The sequence below is a fragment of the Uranotaenia lowii genome, chromosome 2, assembly GCF_029784155.1.
Source record: "Uranotaenia lowii strain MFRU-FL chromosome 2, ASM2978415v1, whole genome shotgun sequence".
In the NCBI taxonomy this organism is placed as follows: Eukaryota; Metazoa; Arthropoda; class Insecta; order Diptera; family Culicidae; genus Uranotaenia; species Uranotaenia lowii.
Genome location: NC_073692.1, coordinates 384,074,418 through 384,098,181, shown reverse-complemented (window position 1 = coordinate 384,098,181; position 23,764 = coordinate 384,074,418). Strand labels below are relative to the sequence as shown.

At 36.9% G+C, this 23,764-nt stretch overlaps 3 protein-coding genes across 3 annotated transcripts in view; 2 read left to right on the top strand and 1 right to left on the bottom strand.

Annotated features, from left to right (window-relative positions):
• LOC129748338 (activated Cdc42 kinase Ack) overlaps positions 1 to 7,863 on the bottom strand; it is a 70,987-nt gene extending 63,124 nt beyond the window's left edge. The window contains exon 1 of the mRNA XM_055742901.1: positions 6,873 to 7,863. The gene's annotated coding sequence lies outside the window, so the exon portion shown is untranslated. The remainder of the gene's footprint in view (positions 1 to 6,872) is intronic.
• A 3,831-nt stretch (positions 7,864 to 11,694) lies between these two features.
• LOC129748339 (inner centromere protein B) lies at positions 11,695 to 16,454 on the top strand. Its single transcript, XM_055742904.1, has 5 exons — positions 11,695 to 12,082; positions 12,230 to 13,364; positions 14,118 to 15,117; positions 15,203 to 15,525; positions 15,608 to 16,454. The coding sequence occupies exons 1-5, from the start codon at positions 12,002 to 12,004 to the stop codon at positions 15,799 to 15,801; spliced, it is 2,733 nt and encodes a 910-aa protein (XP_055598879.1). The 5' UTR covers positions 11,695 to 12,001; the 3' UTR covers positions 15,802 to 16,454.
• A 5,760-nt stretch (positions 16,455 to 22,214) lies between these two features.
• LOC129748345 (P-granule-associated novel protein 1-like) lies at positions 22,215 to 23,527 on the top strand. The gene is made up of 2 exons (XM_055742915.1): positions 22,215 to 22,354; positions 22,431 to 23,527. Exons 1-2 carry the CDS (start codon positions 22,332 to 22,334, stop codon positions 23,350 to 23,352), a joined length of 945 nt encoding a protein of 314 aa, XP_055598890.1. The 5' UTR covers positions 22,215 to 22,331; the 3' UTR covers positions 23,353 to 23,527.
• Positions 23,528 to 23,764: the final 237 nt, after the last annotated feature.

Genomic DNA, 23,764 nt, shown 5'->3' with positions numbered 1-23,764 from the left:
CAAGGGAGTTTTAGCGAAAACGGTGTTTGCCGTCATTTGACCGCTCGCGGTATGAATAGGTATATACAAAGTGTCGGTATGTTTAGTGTTAAAGAAACCATAAGTTTTTGATGATAGTGTAGCTTTTTCAAAATATTTTTTTTATGTTTCATAAATTATCCAAAATCATTTAAAAAATTTGACAAATCTGTTATTGTATAAATTTAAATAGTAAATATTCGGCCTACTCTCGGCAATATTTCGGAGGCAGCTATAAAACATGTTTGGAACCGGGTGTCGAAATGCTGCGTGATATTATTTCAAACAAAATAAAACGGAATATTAGCTTGAATTATTTTTATTGTATGCGACACTCCTTTTCCCATAAATATCTTATGAAAAACCACAACCGCTTTGTGGAAAAGGTGTTTATTCTGTGTTTATTCATTTCCGTCATAAGAGTCTTATGAATTTCAATTATTTTTCTTATGGCACCACATCATAAGATAATCTTCCGGCATATATAATAGTATTTATCAGGGTATAAAATGTTTAAAGACCGCAAGGAAATTCTAACGGAAGAATATCATATTTCTACCAACTATTTCTCAGTAACAACTGAAATGAAGTCTTCAATTTTATCATATTTGAGTTGCACGAAGTTTCGAGTTTAATCATTCTGAACATGGTTAGGGTGTTAGTTTCACAATTCTAGGTTATCTTGGAGCATTGGATTCACTGAAATGTATGCAATGAACAGCTGAGCCCTACTTTTCCCGCTTATTTCCCGATGGATTTTAAATTCCGACTTTTTCCCGCATTTCCCGAATGAGTGGCCACCCTGTTCTGAAGATTTAACGAGGCGCATTTATTTAAGCATACTATTTCATACACATTTTATGTGCTGACCATAATGAAGCTAAAATTGTTACTTGGGATGCTATTATTGGAGTAGATCCTGTCCGAAAATCTGTCCTCAAGGTTCAGGATTGTTCGATCTTCTGGAAAAGATCGATTCCCAAGATCGATTTAGCTGACCGGTTCCAGGATCGATCCAACTAAAAACTTGGAGCAGAAGGATTGATTTTTGGTAGATCGATCTTTCAACTTTTGTTAAAGAGGGGTGCTGTCTGAGTGCTGTTTTGTTCTGAAATAAATAGCGGAAACGACGGAAGAGCTCATACATTTGAATATCAGAAAGTTGTACTGTTTATGACTTTGGTTGTGTGTTTATGACATATCAAAAATAGAATAAATATATGCAGCCCGTCAGATTGTTGCTTAATATTGTAATTTGACTGATTAGAACAATTCAAAGTTAGTTCATCACTGCATATTAGTGAAATGCTAATTTTGAAACGGCCACAGATTTTTCTTTGCGCTGGTGTTTTCGATACCATTAATTCATCATGGAACAAAAATAACGTGTTCAGCTATCATCTTGAAGGCTCAAGATCAATCCTTAAAGCATCTGAATTTCTCAAGTATAATTTTTATTAAGAGTACATGCAATATTTAAATATCAATTTTAGGAATGTAATAATTCAAATGTAGATACAAAATGATTGTCTAGAAATACTTTTTGTTATGGTCTTCTACCGAGCTTCGACTTTGAAATTTGAACGTTTGGATAAGAATCTGAATCTTTAGCTAAGTAAAATGCTATAATACATGCTTATTCAAGACTGAGTAAGCTTTCAAGTGACCGTCCTATGGAACCTTTGATTACTTGAGCGTTCAATTAAAGATAAGGTTTTCCTCAAGAGCATATACGACGATAATGGTCAAAAACGCTATATATTTAGTCGGTCTTTATTAAAAGACGAACACGAAATTATTGCGATACCGAAAATGTCATGCCAATTTTCTTATAATGTTTAGAATCAAACCAAAATTTCAGGGTACAGGATACATACATTTACTTCAAAAATCAAGAGAACAATTAGTCGATGGAGCCTTGAGTGCAAAATTGAACGCATTTACGCTCGATGTCCTCCATCAAAATTTTAACAGTGTCATCCGGTACCAGTTTTTCAGTTTTTTTTTCCATATTCTAACATGTTCTTCTCGTCTTTGAATATCTTCTTGCTCTTCCGAAGTTCCCGCTATATTATTGCCTAGTACTGCTTCTCCGGGCACAGTTCCGGACGGTTTGACAGGTTCATGTCCTTTGGAACAAAATGGACAGAATTGGCCTCATATCACTCCAGGACAATTTTAGATTAGTGCCATTAGTGCCAAACGTGGCCAAAATAGCAGAGCTTCGTTGTGCTGCTGCAAGAACGGAAAAAGGCGCTTCTCGCGGCACTCATATTTGTAGATCTCGCCATTTCCTGTGCCCTTTGTCACGAAAGGCTCACTCCTCAGTCCGCAAGACAAATGGCCTGCCAAAGAGATATTTGAAGGCATTTCGGCATTTTATTCTTCTTAAATTTGTCGTCCACATCGAACTTGCTCTTGCCGGTGAAAAACTCCAACCCCAGAATTTGCTTAAAATCGGCTTTTGTATACGTTTCGTAGTCCATCACACAGCAGCCATATTTTGTCAGCTTCTTCTCGTAGAGCTTCCGTGCCCGAGTTTTAGCCGTCGATTGTTGCCGCTCATTGTGGTTTGGGAAGCTCTGTACCTTGTATGTATGTAGTCCAGCTCTCTTCTTTGCATTCTGGACGTAGCTCTGCGACATGCCGATCTTTTTAGCCAAATCACGGTTTGAGACGTTGGGATTTGCTTTAATCATCCGCTTCACCTTTCCCTCAGTCTTTTTTTATTCTCCAGTCCCGGGTTTCTTCCAATTCCTTTGCCGTGGTCCAACGGCAACCGCTTCTGAAACCGCTTCAACACTCTGGAGACGGTTGAATGGTGAATTTTCAACATTTTTCCCAAATGCCGATGCGACAGGTCTGGAAATTCCAGGTGTTTGGAATGAATTTGTACTCTCGTTGTTGTTGTTGAGTTTTAATTTTATTGGCTTGAGTGTCAAACTCATATCGCCAGAGGCGATTTGTTCTCTCGACTCGCGTTTCGTTGAATCACAAAATACGACTTCGAGGTTGACTGACAGCATGCAAACAATACACATCAATGAGAAAGTGTGTAAAATTTGGTTGATTTTTACCCAATGGTAAAAAAAAATCCTTTAGATCCTGTCCAAAATGTCATTCAAAAACACTTTTTTATGTTGACATTTTTTCAAAACTCTTTTATTCATTCAGGCATGTAGATAAACATATTAAGAAACAATAACTCGATGTGTCCACTTTCATTCTCATCTACGAATCCACTCAAGCACTTGTTTTTCAAAATGTTCATGTAGACTTCAGTATTAATTTTTATTCCAGCTTTTATGAAAACAGGAGACATCTTTAATCTATCCGAAGCAGCCGCTCCAAATACCATGACTCTGGTGGGATGGTTGTAAAATTGAATTTCACATTTTCTGGAACACCCGAGGATTGTGATTCAACGAAACGCGAGTCGAGAGAACAAATCGCCTCTGGCGATATGAGTTTGACACTCAAGCCAATAATACCTTTTTTTCAAACCAAAAAGGGTTATAATATAGCTCTGGATCGTATTTAAAATCTTAGGAATATCTTTGCCAGATGTGAAGAGATTTCTAGAAGTTTAGATAAATCCATGACCTGAAAACACGTGGAAGATTCGAAGGAACTTAAATACCCACAATTTTGCAAACTTCATGTTGCATAAGCTACCGGTGCTCAAAAAACCTTCAACAACTCAGACTCAGCGGAATTTTATTGAATAGACTTCGCGTCAACACTTTGATAGAATAATTGTGTGCCACCATCTGTCATACCTCATCTTTCGTGTGGACACTCGAAGGTAAACGAGAGAGGTTCTAGTAGCTTCTAGGCAAACCGTTACTATGCCCGACACACGACAAGATAACTGGCCAGACCAACAACTGGACCAGATGAGCAAAAACGAGAAGTGACAACAGACGCCTCTATTAGCACATCTCGATCTCCCCAGGTCTGTCGTTCCTCATATTAATATGTTAGGTATAAGCTTCTTACCCACGGGGAGCTGCACACGTTTTCAGCCCAAAGCATTTTAAACTGAGAACTACCGGTGTGTATCGAAGCATGTACTCGGAAAGAGTCAGCAGAAGAACAGGCTCTGGATGCAAGAAAAAAAGGTATTAATAGAAATGATTACAGGTTACGTGCCCAAGGACGATTAACCGTACCGGCATTGTTTTGTCAGGTTTTCAACAAGCCAATTAATAAGATGGTGTTTTGTTACATTTGTCAATGTCTGACTTCCTCTAAAAAGGGCTTCATAAAAGTTATTTCAAATTTAATTTTGAATTTCCCATCAATCTGTCTTATATGGGTTAAAAGCCATGTTGCTTTCTAAAACAGGAAACTGAACACATTCTACTAAACCCTTCTCCGAAGGTGTTTTGACATACATAAATTTATATTTTCGTCTTTGACTTCCAACATCGAAGAAGCATCCCGGATGCAAACAAACTGGAAATGCTCCATTTGACTTGATGATGTTTGACACTCGTCATTTCGTTCTTAGAAGCAACAGAGAAGAATTTATAGATGATTCCTGCACGTGAAAGACACTCTTCTCCACGTCATACATGTATGTACATACTAACATATTTCTCGCATCGATTCCAACTGAAAAAGGTAAACAGACGACAGGGAAAAAAGGTCCCATCCATGTGGCACAGTTTTCAATGCCACAGCATTCGAGTCCTGAAAAGTGACTGAATTGTCGGTCGCGAAAAGCGAGGCTGCTGCTCCTCAAAAACATCGCAAATATTGGTTGAGGAAAAGGCAAGCAGCAAGAGACAGAAAAAAAACAAACGACAGGTGCAATTTTTTTCCGGTTCGGACCATGTTTAACGAATGAGGGACACGTTTTGGACCAACAGCAGAAAAAAAAGAGCAGAGCTACGAGATGTGATGCAGCTTGTGATGCTCTATTCTGTAGGAGGAAAAAACAGCATAATATGCGTATCGAAAAGTGTTGTGTTCTGAAGACTTGTGATGCTGGGAAGTTGAACTCAGAGACGTCGATTCGAATGTAACGAAAATGGCGATTTTTTTCATTTTTAACTGAGATGAAAGTTAATATATTTGATGCTTTAAGATTCCAGATCAAGATTTCACATTTCAGATTCACATTTCAGACTCAGATTTCAAGTTCAGATTTCAGATTCAAACAACAGATTTCAGATTCAGATTTCAGATTCAGGTTTCAGATCGCAGAATTCAGATTCAAATTCAGATTTCAGATTCGGATTTCAGATTCAGATTTCAGATTCACATTTCAGATTCAGATTTCCGATTCAGATTTCAGATTCAGATTTCAGATTCAGATTTCAGATTTAAATTCCAAATTGAGATTTCAGATTCAGATTTCAGATTCAGATTTCAGATTTCAGATTTCAGATTCAGATTTCAGATTTCAGATTCAGATTTCAGATTCAGATTTCAGATTCAGATTTCAGATTCAGATTTCAGATTCAGATTTCAGATTCAGATTTCAGATTCAGATTTCAGATTCAGATTTCAGATTCAGATTTCAGATTCAGATTTCAGATTCAGATTTCAGATTCAGATTTCAGATTCAGATTTCAGATTCAGATTTCAGATTCAGATTTCAGATTCAGATTTCAGATTCAGATTTCAGATTCAGATTTCAGATTCAGATTTCAGATTCAGATTTCAGATTCAGATTCAGATTTCAGATTCAGATTTCAGATTCAGATTTCAGATTCAGATTCAGATTTCAAATATTAGATTCAGATTTCAGATTTCAGATTCAGATTTGAGATTCAGATTTCAGATTCAGATTTCAGATTCAGATTTCAGATTCAGATTTCAGATTCAGATTTCAGATTCAGATTTCAGATTCAGATTTCAGATTCAGATTTCAGATTCAGATTTCAGATTCAGATTTCAGATTCAGATTTCAGATTCAGATTTCAGATTCAGATTTCAGATTCAGATTTCAGATTCAGATTTCAGATTCACATTTCAGATTCAGATTTCAGATTCAGATTTCAGATTCAGATTTCAGATTTCAGATTCAGATTTCAGATTCAGATTTCAGATTCAGATTTCAGATTCAGATTTCAAATATCAGATTCAGATTTCAAATATCAGATTCAGATTCAGATTTCAGATTCAGATTTCAGATTCAGATTTCAGATTCAGATTTCAGATTCAGATTTCAGATTTCAGATTTAGATTTCAGATTCAGATTTCAGATTCAGATTTCAGATTCAGATTTCAGATTCAGATTTCAGATTCAGATTTCAGATTCAGATTTCAGATTCAGATTTCAGATTCAGATTTCAGATTCAGATTTCAGATTCAGATTTCAGATTCAGATTTCAGATTTCAGATTCAGATTTCAGATTCAGATTTCAGATTCAGATTCAGATTTCAGATTCAGATTTCAGATTCAGATTTCAGATTCAGATTTCAGATTCAGATTTCAGATTCAGATTTCAGATTCAGATTTCAGATTCAGATTTCAGATTCAGATTTCAGATTCAGATTTCAGATTCAGATTTCAGATTCAGATTTCAGATTCAGATTTCAGATTTCAGATTCAGATTTCAGATTCAAATTTCAGATTCAGATTCAGATTCAGATTTCAGATTTAGATTTCAGATACAGATTTCAGATTCAGATTACAGATTCAGATTTCAGATTTCAGATTCAGATTTCAGATTCAGATTTCAGATTTCAGATTCAGATTTCAGATTCAGATTTCAAAATAAAAAAAAATTAAAATCAATTTTTTTTTAGAAACAAGAGCACGATTTCAAGACATACAGATGTAACTACGCCCATGCATTTTCTCCTCACACAGAACGAAATAAGACAAAAGCAGATGTTACCTTTTGGGTGATTCTTGGATTTTTCAACAGCTCACTCAGCTTGGACCATCAAATGAATGGCAGCTTCCTACTGGAACCTCCGATTTCGCTTTGCCGTTTCACACTCCTGGTTTCTGCTGTTGTTGTTGTAATAATCCTTTCGATTTTGCCTTTTTTCGCCTTCCTCAGTATTCGTACACTTTTTTCATGGACAGACTGAGAATTTTGATAGCGCCATCATCACGTACCACGAGAAGAACTCACAGGAAATGGACCGGATTGTGTTTACCTTCCAATTAAGCACTTTTCATTAGTATGGGGTAGCCACTTGAGATTCTTGAGAATCGCTTGGAAACGCACTAGCCCAGAGAAATTAAGCCCGATTCAAATTTAATCGACAGCTTCCGATATCCTTTCACTACTTCGTCACATTCACGGAGAACAGTAGATTGCTACGATTAAGAACCACTTATAGCTCTCACTGCCAAGGGCTTTTTCATTATTGGATTCGAATAACATTGAACTCGTCGTCACTGAATAGCAAAAACAACACAGCAGCAGAGGAAACCAAGAAGGCTGCGGCGGTTTCGATATGCGTCACCGATATGAACATCCGCTGAGAAGTTTGCTTGGGGATATACAGAAGCAAACTCACAGAAGGCCTTGCAATCCCATACACCTACAGAGTGCTTATTTACCCCAATTTAATTGGCCAGATTATTCCTCCAAAATCTTCCAATGGGAAACTGTACCCGTAATTAATCCATGCAATTAATATAGATGGGAGCAGAATAAAGCTCTTTTAATACCCTCGGAAGTATCCATTTCGGATGCATGGATTGTTTCTGTATTCCACATTTGGTCTTCACCGAATGCACTTTTTTTTCTGTTGGAAGATTATTGTGGAATCGAACGCGAAAAGCAACACTTCAACGCAAACACGTCCGTTCTGATCGAGCAAAAGTTACAAACATACCGAGACGATCGGCAATCGAGATTTTCCTTCTTGTTTGGTGGCCGTTTTTTGTACACAGAACACCGTTTCCATTCGTAGATGTGTTTGTGGAACAACTGTTGGCATTCATTCATACGGGAGCGAGTTGTGTAGACATGTGGTTCTGCTGTTGCCACTTCACTCTTTCCTTAAGCAATTCCACACGAGTTGGAGCGAGACATTGGATTGCACATTTGAAAATCAGCTGCCGATTTTCTTTTTGCGAGAGAAGCGATTGCTCACGGCAAATTTTCTGGGAGAGAAATTCAAAAATCTCGCTGCAGCTGTCAAATATCTCTGGCCCAGTGCTAAATAGTGTATGTTTTTTATGTGTTTTTATAGGTTTGTTCATTGGCATTTTGGATTGAAATATTTCAACGTATCATAAACAAATGAAATCCACCACTGGCTTTATGGATATGGATCACATTGGTCCGTGCCAAAATCCCACCAAATAAGTAAAAAAATACAAATGAAATTAATTATATAATATCTAGGTCAGGCAAATAGAAATTCGCTGCAGTTTTTTTTTTACTTTTCGAGAGAAAAATGAGCTCTTTTTGAAAAGTTTTCGTGATTCGAAAAATGATAAAAATTCTTTTTTTTTTTTTTTTTTTTTTTTTTTTCGGGGATTTTAACAATGATAAAAATTCGTGCCGGAACCAAACAAAATCAAGAAAATTATTGTTTTATAGATGAGGCATGCTCAGTTTGGTGAAACTTGTAAACTTATCCAATGCAAAACTCTCTAAAAGACTTATAAAAAGTTTTAATAATGATCATTCTAATGAAACAAAATTTGATACCGGCTGATTTAATCAGATAAATTTGACATTTGAGCGCTTTTTTGTTTTTTTGTCTTCCACCTCTGATTTAAATATAATAAAAATAAATATAATCCCAAATTTCCTTAATATAGAAAATACACAGGATCCCCCAAAAAAAAAATAAAAATAAACTATCATCAATCATAAATAAAATGTTATAAAAATAATTTGTTTTCAATGAAACAATAAGGGTTGAATTTTAAACACTTAATAAAAAATAATATCAATTTAATCTTTTTTTTTATAAAAATCAAATGAATAAAAAATTTGAATATATATTTTTTTAAGGTGGTTGAATTGTGAAAGTTTTTAAAGATCCTCAAACTTTAAAAACGTTTGAAATATTACAAGAATTTGAGAAAAAATTCCTTAAATTAAATTATTTTAAACTGAAAATTCTCAAATATCTTCTAAAAAAGCTTTATTGTAATTTTTAAATAAAAAACACCAAATTAAAAATAATCTTAAAAAATAAAATTCTTTAACTAGGTGTTTAAAATTAAGAAATTTCATAAAATTAACACTAAACATACCGACACTTTGTATATATATAGGTATATGTATAGGTATAGGTATATATAGGTATACCTATTCATACCGCGAGCGGTCAAATGACGGTTTACACTGTTTTCGCTAAAACTTTCTTGTTTCTCACCCGATTTCTTTAAAATTTATAGTTTTGAGAAGCCTATAATGTGACTCAAATAGGTTTCTCAGACAGTTTTCAGGTACAATCAATAATTTCAAAGTTGTTTTAAGTCCAAAAATTTTTTTATGAAAAACATGCTTCAGGAAAAATGCTATAAATCAGTTATTTAGTGCTCGAAAAAAATTTCACTTAGTGCCTGAGAAAGCTGAAGTTAGAAGCTATATGCTGCACATACGGATATTTTTATCAAATTTTTTATAAGATCATGCCCACAAAAAGTGTAAAAAAGTTGTGTAAAACCCGTACTTTCCAATCAATCAACCGCCAAAGCTGTTCCTGTTACAGTAGAAAAATTTCAAAAAATGAATTGGAAAGTTGACGTAATTTGTCACATTTTGGCATCTTCAGATTTTGTAAAATACGAAATACATAATTTATGACGAATTTTCAAAGGTAGCTGTTTTTCGAACATTTCATCAATTCGGATTTTTGATACAATTCCTACATCTAAATTCAGCTTTGCACTGGAATTTGAGTATGTTATCGTAAGGTTTAGGCAAAAAAATTATATGCAAAATAAAGAAAATTTCATACCGGTTCTAGTGGTGTAACTACATTGGTGGTGCGCTGCTTGACAAAAATATAATAAATATATTTCTGAAAGTAAACCAGAAAATTTGAGCGAATGCTCGTTTGTTTTTTCGTTTCCTTTCACCCGTCTTCGTGTGCAAAATAGCTTTGAGATATTACCACCCAGGGCTTGTGATATAGCTCAGTTGGCAAGTCTGTTGTCTCCTGAGCAGATGTCCGCGAGTTCGAGCCCAAGAGTAAACATCGAACGCAGTTGTACCGGATAAGTTTTTCAATAACGATCCGCCAACTGCAACGTTGATAAAGTCGCGAATGCCATAAAGATGGTAAAACGACTATAATCGAAACAAAAAAAAATATATTACCACCCATTGCGCCCGTCTGCCAAGCAAGAATTCGTGCTGACTTCTCAAAATTCAGAAACTACTTCACTGTTTTATTTATCCGGCGGGGAATTTCCTTTCTTTTGCATATAGTTTTATTACGTAAACCTTACGTAAACGTACTCAAAATCCAGTGCAAAGCTGAATTTGGGTGTAGGAATTGTATCAAAAATCCAAATTGATAAAAAGTTCGAAAAACAGCTACCTTTGAAAAGTCGTCATAAATTATGTATTTCGTATTTCACAAAATCTAAAGATGCCAAAATGTGACAAATTACGTCAACTTTCCAATTCACTTTTTAAATTTTCTCTACTGTAATAGGAACAGCTTTGGTGGTTGATTGATTGAAAAGTACGGGTTTTACACAACTTTTTTACATTTTTTGTGAGCATGATCTTATAAAAAATTTGATAAAAATTCCCGCATATGCAGCATATAGCTTCTAACTTCAGCTTTCTCAGGCACTAAGTGAAATTTTTTTCGAGCACTAAATAACTGATTTATAGCAATTTTTCTGAAGCATGTTTTTTCATAACAAATTTTTTTGACTTAAAATAACTTTGAAATTATTGATTGTACCTGAAAACTGTTTGAGAAACCTATTTGAGTCACATTATAGGCTTCTCAAAACTATAAATTTTAAAGGAATCGGTTGAGAAACAAGAAAGTTTTAGCGAAAACAGTGTAAACCGTCATTTGACCGCTCGCGGTATGAATAGGTATACCACATGCGTTATTAGAAAACCACAACACTTAGAAAAAATTTAAAAACGCAAAAATACTTGCATTTTGAAATTTAAAATTAGTCCTGTCGCTAAATTGGCGAAAAAAAAATTATATAAGGCGTAATCATCCTTCAAAGTTTAAAAACCGTCATTTGACCGCCTCCGGTACGTTTATTGTGAATAAGATTAAAAAATTCATAATATTCATAAAATTCATAACATTCATATTTCATAAAATTTATAATATGCATAAAATTCATAGAGCTTGTGATATAGCTCTGCTGGCAAGTCAGTTGCCTCCAATTCTTTTCATAACATTTATAAGATTAATTAATTAAAATCATAAAATTAATAAAAGTTTTAAAACTCATAAATTTTATAAACTTCATGGAATTAATAAAATTTATGGAATTCATAATACATATTTATAGAACGCGCAATATTCATTGAACAAAGTAAGGTTATCGGCTATTCAATAAACGAATTTTTGTGCTACAAATTGCTACCAAAATTGCTGATTCCGAAATTTTCCAGATCGGATCACCTCCTATTTACTCTCCATGGTCTCTGTATTTGAAACATTTCATCCCAACTGCGACCTTCATCGCTATTTCACTGGGCCCAATTCAAACGGCGATCGCGGTTCGAAATTTCAGTTCAGTGGCCGGTTTTCTCGGATTTCGGTCGTTCGTCGTGCATCGCGATCTTTTTCTGCGCTCTGTGGTTTTGCCGTTGAATTTTTCCTCCAGAAACGAGAATATTGCACAGTTATTTTGAGTTTATTACGAATATTTTACGTTTACGTTACTTATCAAAATGGTTTTTCGTTGTTGAGTGCTGTTTGGAGTTGAGTGAACGTTGAAAAGTGTTTTCTATGTGCGGTGTATAAGCAAGCGGCTGTTTATTTGAACCATTGGCGGTTTCTGTTATGAATTGAAGCCATTTTAGTTAAAAAGGGATTTTGGGATTTGAAAGTTACAATGGATGATTTAATGATAAAGATCGATGAGCTGATTCTGGAATCGTTCTCTTTGGAATCTCGGTTGGACGAATCGTGTCGGGTAAGATTTTCGTTTGGGTTGCGTTACCCACAGAATTCCAATAAGAATTGCTGAGGAACATCTGCCTTGTTTTTGTGCTTGTTGGGACTTGTCCGATAGCCAAGCTTTGTGGTTCAAACCGTATTATTTTATCTATCTACTACACAGGCCAGCATCAAAAGTATCGATGAACATTTATTTCAAACGTTATCGACCGGAACTCCGATTCAAAACAAAAAACGCCAGAGACGATTGGAATCCATTAATGATAACGAGGACAATCATGAAATATCAGGCTTGGCCGAAAGCAAGGAATCGTCAGACACTTCGGCAAGAACAAGTCGACTTAACAGAACCAGTATTCACGGGCATGATAAGAAAAAATCATTTGCGACAGAATCTGTGTCCACTACTATCGCTTCGATTCCATCGGTTCAGGAGGATGAGAAACCCAGAGAATCATCCGGTCGGCCAACGAGGACCGCTCGGGTTAAGGCTAACCAAAACTTGAAGGAACCCAAAATCAATACAAAACTTCGGCAGCCAAGTCTCAATATCAAGAAGGAGCGTATTTCAACAGAACTAGCTAAGGACCAGCAGCCTCCGGTGGAACCGATGGAACTGGACATCGAAAATGATGCCAACTTTATGAATGGAATTGCTCCCTTGGATAAGGGTAAGGATTTGCCCGAAGAGCGGAAAAGCAATGATGAAGGTTTTGGCAGTACTAATGAGAAAGAAAAAGAAATCGAAGATCTCGCATCAAGGGAAATGTCAATCATGGTTGTTCCCCAGCCAATTCCTAAGGTCGAGGTTTTATCCGATGACGAAGCTAGTGAGAAAATGCCCCCACCTTCGATGCCTCCACCCTCCAAGACGGCTCCAAAAGCCAAAACTCGCGTCAAGAAGACGGATTCCAAGACCAAAATTTCCTTGGTATCGATTAAGCGTGAAAAAGACGCCGATGAAACTTCTTCAGCAGTTTCCTCGGATTCAACCCTTTCCAACGCGTCCACCACGAAATCCACCCGGGGACGTAAAAAGAAAGCCTCCTCGAGCCAACAGTCGTCGGAATCGGACAAGATTCACATCAAAACCGAAAAGCTCTCGATCGAAGAGGGTAAGTCGAAGTCTTCTTCCGGAAAAGCTGCGGCGCTGACCAGTCCAACACAGTCCGAGAAGTCGGTATACGAGGATGCGCTCGATGGCGATTCGCTAATGCGACCCGTAACGATAGCGCTCCACAAGATGCCAATCGCGGCCGATGCCGAACGGAATCAAACCTTCGCCATGGAAAGCAACGGTATGATATTACAAAACTTGTTTTTTGCATGTTTTTTGGTTGTTGAAATTAAAAGTCTTAGTTTTCTTTTCTTTACATTTTTGTACAAAGAGCTCTATTTCATTTGAAGGATATTTTATAAACTTGCCATTTTTTTACGTCTAGGTTAAAAATAGAACGATAGATCAAGAGAATAGGGAAAAAAATACAAACCAGATAACACTCGATAAAACTATATAAACTAGATTAAACAATATAAACTATGATAAAGCCAGGTAATCGTAACAAGATAAAAAGTAAAAAGACAAAACAAAACAATCTAGATAAAACAAAACAAAATTAGATGAGAACAAATATAAAATAATGTGAAACAAAGTTTACAAAAAAAAACTTTAAAGAAGACAAATAAAAACAACACTAAACAAAACATAAACGAATGCAAAGTCAGAGAAAATAAGTTGAAACAAATAAAAAGAAACGAAATAACAAACTCAATAAAAAAAACTAAATGAAACTATATAAACTTGGTAAAACAAGATGAAAAAAATTAAAATGAGACAACACAAGGGAAAACAAAACAAGTCAAAACTAGATAAAGCTATATAAATCATGATTCAACAAAATAAACAAGATAAAACAAAATGAAACAGAATAATCATCTAGATAAAGCTAGACAAAAGAAGAAAAGTAAAAACTCAATCCTGAAATACAGCCCCTTTGTTAGTTTTGTTACTTGATTTTTTATTTACCAATCGCCTATTTGTCATTTTACAGGCACATTCACGCTTCCGGCAGCAAACGGAACCTTTGTCGTTCCGTCTCCAACGGGTGTGGCCAATGGAACATTCAACGATGTCAAATCACCGGAAAATGCAAACGCCACGTTCGACGTTCGCAATCCCGGAAACGGAACCTTTGTTGTTGATCCCAAGAGAAACGAAAATCAGCAACGAAATCTCATCAATGCCAGCATAATGACCGAAGACAACTCCATAGAAGAAAGTCCGGAAAAACCGAAACCGAAACCAGCGGCCAAGAAACCGTCGGTCGCCAAAAAACCGGTCCCTCCTTCGAAATCAACGAAAAACAAAAATGAACTTTTCAATCTGGCAAGTCCCATCAAGGCACGCATCGAGGCTTTCGAAAAAGCTGCTATCGGCTCTCCGATGCAGGCTAGGCCAACCTCCAAAACCACAACGCCTTCCCAATCGGCACGGCTTCCCCCGAAAACTTCAACCACACCGCTGGCCTCCCAACGGTTCCCCAGCTCAGCCAAAGCCACAGTCCATACACCCACAGCGCAAAGTATTCTGCCCACAACGCTTAGCAAGGGGGCATCGGCTTCGGCTTCCAAGTTGGCCCATCTTCAGAAGAAACCGCAGCTCGCTTCAGCTGGGCTCACCAAATCCCACAGCTTGTCGCGGGAACCAAGTATTGAACGGATGGGCACGTTATCGGCTGCTTCCAGCCAGTCTTCGCTAGCCGTGGCCGACGAAAAGAAGAAGAAGCGCGAAGAAAAGCAACGGTTAGCTCAGCAGCAGCGAGAACAAATCGAAAAAGAAAAACGAGAGCACGCGGAAAAGTTGATGCGCGAGAAGGAAGAAAAGCATCGAAAGTTGGTACAGGAAAAGGAGGAAAAAATGCGCGCCGATTTAGTGAAAAAGGCTAAAAAGATGGAAGAGTTCGAGAAGCGGCGGCATCTGGAGGAGATCAATCAGCGAATGCTGGCCGAACAGAAGAGGGAAGAACTGGCCAAATTGGAGCAGCAGCAGAGGTAAGATGTTTTGGTTTACTTGGAACATTTTTGTATATTCACAATACTCAAACACACTCCAATGGTTAATTTTTCCCGAATACAGAACTGATCGGGAGCATGCTGAAATGTTGAAGCTGAGCCAAGTCAAGGAAAACTATGAAATCAAACTGCACAAACAAATGTACCAACAGAAGCTACAGCAACAGCAAAAACTCCAACAGGCCCAACAGCTGCAGCAGCAGCAACTTCAGCTCAAAAAACTGAAACAGCAAACGGCATCCGGTAGCAGCAGCAGCAACGAGAAGACGGCAGCCGATAAGGTTTACTTCAACTTCGATATGATTGAAACGGACGATTCGACCGACGACGAAAGCACCAGCTCGAGCAAGAAAACTAAACGTCCCCCACTGCCCCCATGGTGTTCGAGTAAGTCCCCAATCCTGAACCCCCCCCCAAACATCCCTGTCAAATGTTAAAAAATTAATCACCTAACATTTTGAATTCGCAGAGGAAGAACGACGCCACCCGATCCGGATACAGGGGGAAATCAAACTAAATGTGATCGATCAGTTCTTTTCGGTGGCTCCGATGACGCCGGACCTGCGGGAAATTTTCCCGACCATCGATGCTCGCAAGCTGAAACGCAATTCCAGTGCCGTCTGGCGGACGCCTCCACGCTACTCCCAAATGCCCAAGTACTGATTCAGTCGGTTGCCTGTTTCTCCTCCATTTAAATAGACGGTAGATTTAGGAATCACTAACAACACTTCACCATCTCTAATATATAAATGTATCCTCAAAGATAAGAATGCCCAATCTCAGCTACTGACCTGCTCAGAAAGGTAAGTGGGAATTTATTTCTTGTGTGCTTGTGTTGAAATAAGTATTTTTTGATTTGCTTAAACTTGAAAATTAAATCTACGAAGCAAAACCCGAATCTGTAGCTGATGTTGTTTTGAAGCCAATTTTCGTCATGTCCAAAACTGAAGAGGATATTTTGGCATAATTACGACTGACTAAAGTGTCTGATCCAGTGATCATTCTAGAGTGAACTTAATAACCATCCATGTCATCGTTGTTTCAAAAGCTACAATTGTAATAAACTTGTTATACTTTAAACAACCCACAAGCAATCCCAAATAACAGTTATAAACAACAATTTTTCAACGCTAACCCTTATGCTCGAACGACGAAAACTTTGAAGCGCAAATTCATCTCTTTGCGAATTCTGGATACCCCTTTTGTTTATATTTTCTTGTTTCTAGCCATCATGACTTGATATACATATAACCTTAGTTAACTGCATGGCTAAGTATTAATTAGTAATCTATTCAAAATAAAATTTTATTCCAATAGATAGAGCTTTTTGTTTTGAAAGAACGATCCTCTTGTGCTGTCATTAATTGTTTTTAGGATTTTAATTTACCCGGAACAAAATTTTATTTATTTATTTATTTATTTATTTATTTACAACATAACAAATACATTACATACATGAGATTTGTTTTAAAACTCCAATGGCATTGCCCTTTAAGGAGTTGTATGGTGAATATAAAGCAAACTGCGTTTATTTAGGAAACTAAACTAATAACTGACGAGTGATAATAAAATAAAAAATATAATCAAATTGATAGATTTAACGATAAAAAAAATAACAAGAATAACAATAAAAATAACTTATCACGATATATTTATGAACATGTTTTTTTTTTTTTAAATTAAGTTAAAGTGAAAAAATATTGTATGACTTTAAAAGTGTTGATGACACTTCTGGATTCAGTAAGAATTGTTTGACAGATTTTTTAAAATGAGTATAATTATTAAAAGGCCCACATGTCTCTTCAAGAAAATTAAACAACTTTACACCTCTGAAGGCTAAGGAACGTTCTCCAATTGAAGAACTGATTGAAGGGCGATATAACATATTTCTGTTACGCGTTGAATATTGATGACTAATACGATTGAATGATATATTGCAGTGAGTACTATTTGTAATGCTTAAATAAATGAAACTACATATATGCAAAATATACAGGCCTCTTACAGGAATAATGTTGTTTTTGATATTGAAATTGAAAACATTAATTTATCAGTCTGAGTTAGAAAAACACGAGGGAAGTATAATTCAAAAAACCTAATAGTAAATTGGAATCAATTGGAAAAAAAACTTATATTCAACAAAATCAATCGAGTTGCTAAGGGTTTTTTACATGGAGGATCTGCTATCTAGGATATGAGACATAAGATCTTGCACCTGAGACCTGACCCTTAAGACCTGTGACCTGATTCATGAGACCTAACACCTGAGAACCAAACATGAGACATAAGATCTGTGACATGAGTCTGTGATATGGAACAAGAGACCTGAGTTGTGATAGTTGTGAAAGATTTTTTCATAAGACCTGAGAGATACCTGACTGAGGAATGAGACATGAATCATAGACATGTAACGTGATACATAAGATCAGGTTTGTGAGATGTGAGACATAAGAAGTGAGCAGTGATACGTAAAACGTGAGAAGCGAGAAGCGAAACAAGTTTAATGTCTCATATTGCATATTTTCGCGATGCATCTCGGGTCTCAAATCTCGCTCTTAGGTCTTAAAGCTCATACACCTTCCAATTTTCACAGCGTTTTCTATTGAAAGAGATTTTTTCTATCAGATATCGTAGTTAATCTCGAAAAGCGTGTAAATAAAAATTTGCTTATTGTAAGAGCCTGTAAAAACGACGTAAGTGTATTTTAGATCGAAAATTTCAAAAAGAAAATCTCGAATATAAAAGGTGATAAATACGGTCAGGATGACGAGGCTAAACCGTCTTAACAATGTTTTCGATAGGTATAACAGTGCTAGTAAAGTTATTCAAATATCTATGCAAGAAATTTGATATGATAAAAGATTTTACATTCAAGTTATCTCCCCACTTACTTGTGTGTACAAGTCTCCCCGCTTGCGCGCGCTTTTATAGAGTAGTAGGCAATCATTTCAGATGCCACGTTTTGCAGCTTGCATAATGTTAAAACTTGAATGGAGACAACATAATGATTCAAAGAATGTAATATGAATGTTTGAATATCTTTGCTCCTACTGTTGCGATAATCAAGTGTAATACATCAAATTAAAGGTTTTAAATAAGGCTATGTTTTTATGAAAAGTTTATATCGAAAATATTTTTTTTCTATTTACTGCTGATTTTAAGCTCTCAACTTGTAAGTAAATTTTGTGTACAAGTTGGTAGTTCATGAATTTTTAAATTTTTTCGGTTTGATTTAGTCAATTATCTAAAACAGGTCTATACAGATGCTTGTCATACCAATCACCGTGCACAATAAAACCAACATTTTATATTAACTAGAACAAATCTATGAAAATTTTCCAGAAAAATTGACTTTTTCAATAAAACTCCTAGCGCACGCTGGAAACTTACTCAAATGAGCTCAAATTTGGCCAGAGTACTTGAAAATGAATGAGCATGAAACCCTGTAAGTGGCGTTGTGATCAGCGAAAAAAGCCGAAAAGTGAACTAGTCTACTGTATAGGCTTGTGGAAAGTTACTTCCACAATCGCCAACTGCAGTATATGACCGGCGAGGGTTTGCGAACACAAGAGGTTTTGGCGGGTGTTCCACAGGGGTCAATACTCGGCCCGGTTCTGTGGAACATCACTTACGACGAACGAGCCTCCCATCGGGAGCCGAACTCGTAGGATTTGCGGATGATGTAGTCCTCTTGGCGAGAGGCTCCTCAACAGCGGAGGTTGAGCTACTGGCCACGGTACCTAGGGGTGATGATAGATGACAGGCTCAGCTTTACGAGCCATATCGATTACGTGTGCAAGATAGCGGCAATGGCCACGGCCGCACTCACACGGATGATGCCGAACTCCTCGGCCATCCGAAGTAGCAAAAGGAGGATTCTGGCAAGTGTGACCACATCGATCTTGCGGTACGGAGCAGCGGCCTGGAGGCAGGCCCTGGAAAGAAACTGTAACCTGCAGCGACTAGGTATGTCAACCTTGAGAAACACAGACTTTAATGAAACAGTAAGATGTTTCGATTTAATAATAAAAGATAGTGTTGATGCACTTGTAGTCCAAAGAAAGGTTAAGAAAAAACTCGTACTTAATGGTACAGGTTCGAGTGCTAAATGGTACTCCAGAAACCTTAGGGATATGAAAAAACAAAGAGACAATCTGTATAGAAAATTTTTAAGAGCTAAAAGCGAAAGAAGTTGGCGAAAATACAAAACTCTGAGAAATGAACAATCGCGTAAAATAAAACAAGCGAAAAACCAATCGATTCAAGATGAACTGGAAAGAAACCAAACAAATGGTAAAGCATTTTGGAAAACGATCAAACGATTAACAAATTCAAAAGCTGCCAGAGAAGACTCCGTCTTGTTCGACGGGGTTGAAATCACGGACGAATCTGTAATAGTAGAGAAGTTTAATGACTTCTTCATTGACCGTGTCATGGAAATCCATGACAGCATTCCGACTGGTTCTAATTTCTACTCAGATCAAGTGATTTTCAATAGTGGAAGTTTCAGTTCATTTGAAACAATTAATAATGGAGAGTTTTATGAAATCGTGAAAAATTTGAAACCCACTGCTGGTATCGACAATGTTTCTTTAAATGTTTTTAAAGATTATCTACCGGTAATAGCAAATCAGTTGAGACATATTATAAATACCAGTCTACAATTAAGGAAAATATCTTATACGTGGAAGTGTTCGACTGTTATTCCTATTCAGAAAGAGTAAAATGCGAGAGATGCTAGGTTATATCGTCCAATAAACATGTTGGAAATACAAGAAAAGGTGCTTGAACTGGCAGTTAAAAAGCAATTTCTACTTTTTGTTGAGTCAGAAGGAATATTGATCGACGAGCAATCTGGATTTAGAAAGCAGCACTCAACGAAGTCTGCAGTAAATTTGATACTTCGAAACTGGAAGATCAAATGGAAAACGGTACTTACACAGTTGCAGTATTTCTGGACTTCAAGAGAGCTTTCGAAACAATTGATCGGCTAAAGCTGGTAGAACTATTGGAAAGAATAGGTATCACCGGTACGGCTCTTAACTGGTTTAAGGACTACTTAAATAACCGAATGCAAAGAACAAAATATGGTTCATCCTTTTCGCGATTTCGAGAAAATAATCTAGGTGTCCCACAAGGAAGTGTTCTGGGTCCCTTGTTATTCATATTGTATATCATTAAGATATGAAAAACTGCACAATATGGTCGTCTTAAACTGTTTGCTGATGATTCCGTCTCCTACTGGAGTGGTAAGGACTTAGAGCTCGTCATTCAAGAGGCAAATGCCGATTTGGAAAATATCGCAGAATTTCTGAAACGTAGAAAATTGTGTCTAAATATAAACAAAACCAACTGGATGGTTATTGGTAATCGAAAAATTGGAGTTTGTCCAGATTAGCTCATTGATAGATGTACCATCGACAGAGTACCCCAAGTCAAATATTTGGAAACACAAGTCGATGAAAAGCTTAATTTTATAGCCGATATCGATTATACAATTGAGAAAATCGCCGTGAAATATGGTATACTCTGCCGAATTAGCCGATACATGACTTTCAGGTCAAAAATAATTTATGTTAAATCAGTTATAATGCCACACTTCGACTATTGCGCTACAATACTGCTCAATGCTTCTGATACACAAACAAATCAACTGCAAAGATTACAAAATAAAATAATGCGAGTGAGTAGTAATACGTTGCAATCGATACACTCCGAGTGTTTTAATGCTGGATATTCTCCAATGGTTGTCAGTAAAACAGAGGATTGCATACAACAGCTTAACGTTTATATACAAAATGAAAAATGGAATGTTACCATCTTACTTGATGGAAGGCCTACAATACGGAATCGACATACACAGATACAATACAAGAAGAGCACAAGACTTCAGACTGCCCAGTACTAAAAAAGAGATTAGCAAACGCTCTCTTTTCTACAACGGATTGAAAATGTTCAACAACTTACCGCTGAGCATCAAAGACAGTGCGGATATAAGCACTTTTAAGAAAATGACAATACAGCACATAAAACAGACTCTTTGATAAACAGACTAAACCTTAAAAGGATCATACGATAGTGATGGAGATCTGGCAAAAAATCAGATATGAAATTGTACGGTGATGGACATACGCGGGAGTAAGATGAAAAAGTCGTACAGAATAAGAAAATAAATGTAAAATTTAATTATCCAAAGGATAAAATGTCCCTCCCACCTCTAAAGAAGCGTATCGGGTGCCTAATCGACCATCACAAATGGGCCTAATCGACCATCACAAAAAAAAATGAGCCAGACTATCGACTTACAAGAAGGTAGTGACTCCAAATCGCGAAACGATTTCACCGATTTACACGCGTTTTCCCTTGACCAAATTTTGACCGTATCACCTTTTAAGTAGCTACTTTAAAGCAAGTGATAAATATGATAATAGAGAAATTTAAAATTTAAACTTTTTTTATTCCAGGAAATTCTTATTCGGTTTTACAAAAAGTGGTGTTTTCTAACTGTCAAATTAAATGTATTTAAAATTAAAACTTTTTCAAATGAGTCCACGTGGACATCCGGTGACGGGAGTAGGGGTTTGCCAAATGTCCACGCTTGTCCACGGAGGGGGAGGAGGGGGTCAAAATTCTCATTTTCTGTCCACGTGATATCTGAACGGCCCCTTATGTATGTTATCTGTTTAAACTTTCTTTTGTCAATTATCGAAGATTGAGAAAAAAAAGTTGCCGAAATATATTATATTCTTTTGATTTAAACTTTTAAATTTTTTAACGTATTTTTCTCGGGAAAGAAACCGTCACAAATAATTTTCAAAAAAAAAACTCAAGACTCAAAGAAAGAACATTCCACGGCAACTGTGTTCTAAATAGTATGTTTATCTAGCCTCGGTCTAGATATATTGCACAAATCATCGAAAGACGTCTTTTGCCCTTGACACACGAATGACCTCAATTAGACACGGTTGCATATCCCAGAGAACCTCAGATCAGTCGCCATTCATTCATACGACAGCGCTCACGATTTGCAACGGGCTATTGTGCAACGCATTGTCCACCAATTAGGTATCTACTAGCGGGAGAAATCCATGTTGTGAATAGATTCCATAGGGCACTGCCTTCGGAATTTAAAAGTTTTCAAGGCTAGTGCAGTGTTAGCGAACGGCTCAGACTCCACGGGACGTTCCTTTAGGATGCATCGCTCCAGCTTTCTCTCGTAAGTTTAGTACGGTTCAAGTTCAACGACTTCGAATTCGATTCAGTGATTGATAAAACTTTGATTCTTTTCGCAGGTTATTTTTGCTTGCAGCTTTTGAATGGCCAACGTTAGCCAAAAATATAACTTGCTGGGATGTTCCCTGCAAGCAGAACCGGTATCATTTCGATTGCTGCATCCGCCAACTGGAAATCGACGATGGAACTCTGATCGAAAATGCTAACTTTGCAAAGCAGCAGTACATTCTGCTGGAGGATAGCAATATCTACACGGTGTCGCCTCAGTTGTTCCAGTTAATGACCGATGCCAAAATGTTGGAAATCATAGGAGGTTTTGTTCCGTGGGTTCATCTCCGACCTACGGTGACGGTGCTCATTATGAACGACTGCCAAACGAAGCAAATCTTCATCGATCCGGAAGAGAAAAAGTACCGTCTTATTTGGTTGGATGTGCAGAATGTTAGTATGAAAGAAATTCCACCGAATTTGAATCATCTTCGAGATCTGGAGCACATCGGTTTGGTGAATGCCGGACTGGAATATCTGGTGATGGACCAATTCGATGGTCTCAACAAACTGGAGGAACTCAATCTGTCTAGCAATAACATTCTTAGAGTTTATGTCAACTTTCCGATGCGTCTGCCGTCGTTGCGAACGTTGCAGCTCAATGACAATAAGCTTGTATCCATTGATCTGAGCTATTGGCACATGCCGGAACTGACCACGTTCGATTTGTCGGGCAACGAGCTTCGCTACATAGTGCACTACAATAGTAACCAGTTCGAAAAGCTCTGTGCCATCAAAGCCGAACAGAACAAGTGGAACTGTGCGTGGCTAAAGGAATTTCTTCATGCGTGCTTTCATTTCAAGGGTTATGGGTTCAGTGAGAAGCAATTGGAATGTGACGAAGATGAAGCTTGGAGAGAAAATTGCTGCTACGGAAACGATACCGATACAAGCTACCAGGAGTATCTGCGTGAGATGCAGATGATTTCGTGATCGCTGTTGGTGGTCTCCGATTGTTCACTAGTGTTTAAGTGTACTGTTCAGAAGTGAAAATTTAAAGTGTTCATGTTTTTTCGGCAAAAAGTGTAGTTAAGTTACCGACGTAGATTTATTCAGAACGTTTTTGGAATATAAAATAAGAAAATTTAAATAAAAAATATAAAAAGTGCCAGTTAGAAGCATATTCAGTAATACATACTATGATTTACATCTATTTGCTTAGATAACTTTTAACTCTCAACGGGAAGTTGATCTGTCTATTGAAAATTGTCTCCGCGTTAGTCAATCCTCTTAAGTGCCAAACAAGTGCTCTATGTTTGTGTAATTGATTGTCTTGCTTTGGCCACTAATCCAAATAGTTCAGAAACGATACTAATGGGACCAGATATATTGTGGAATATGACAT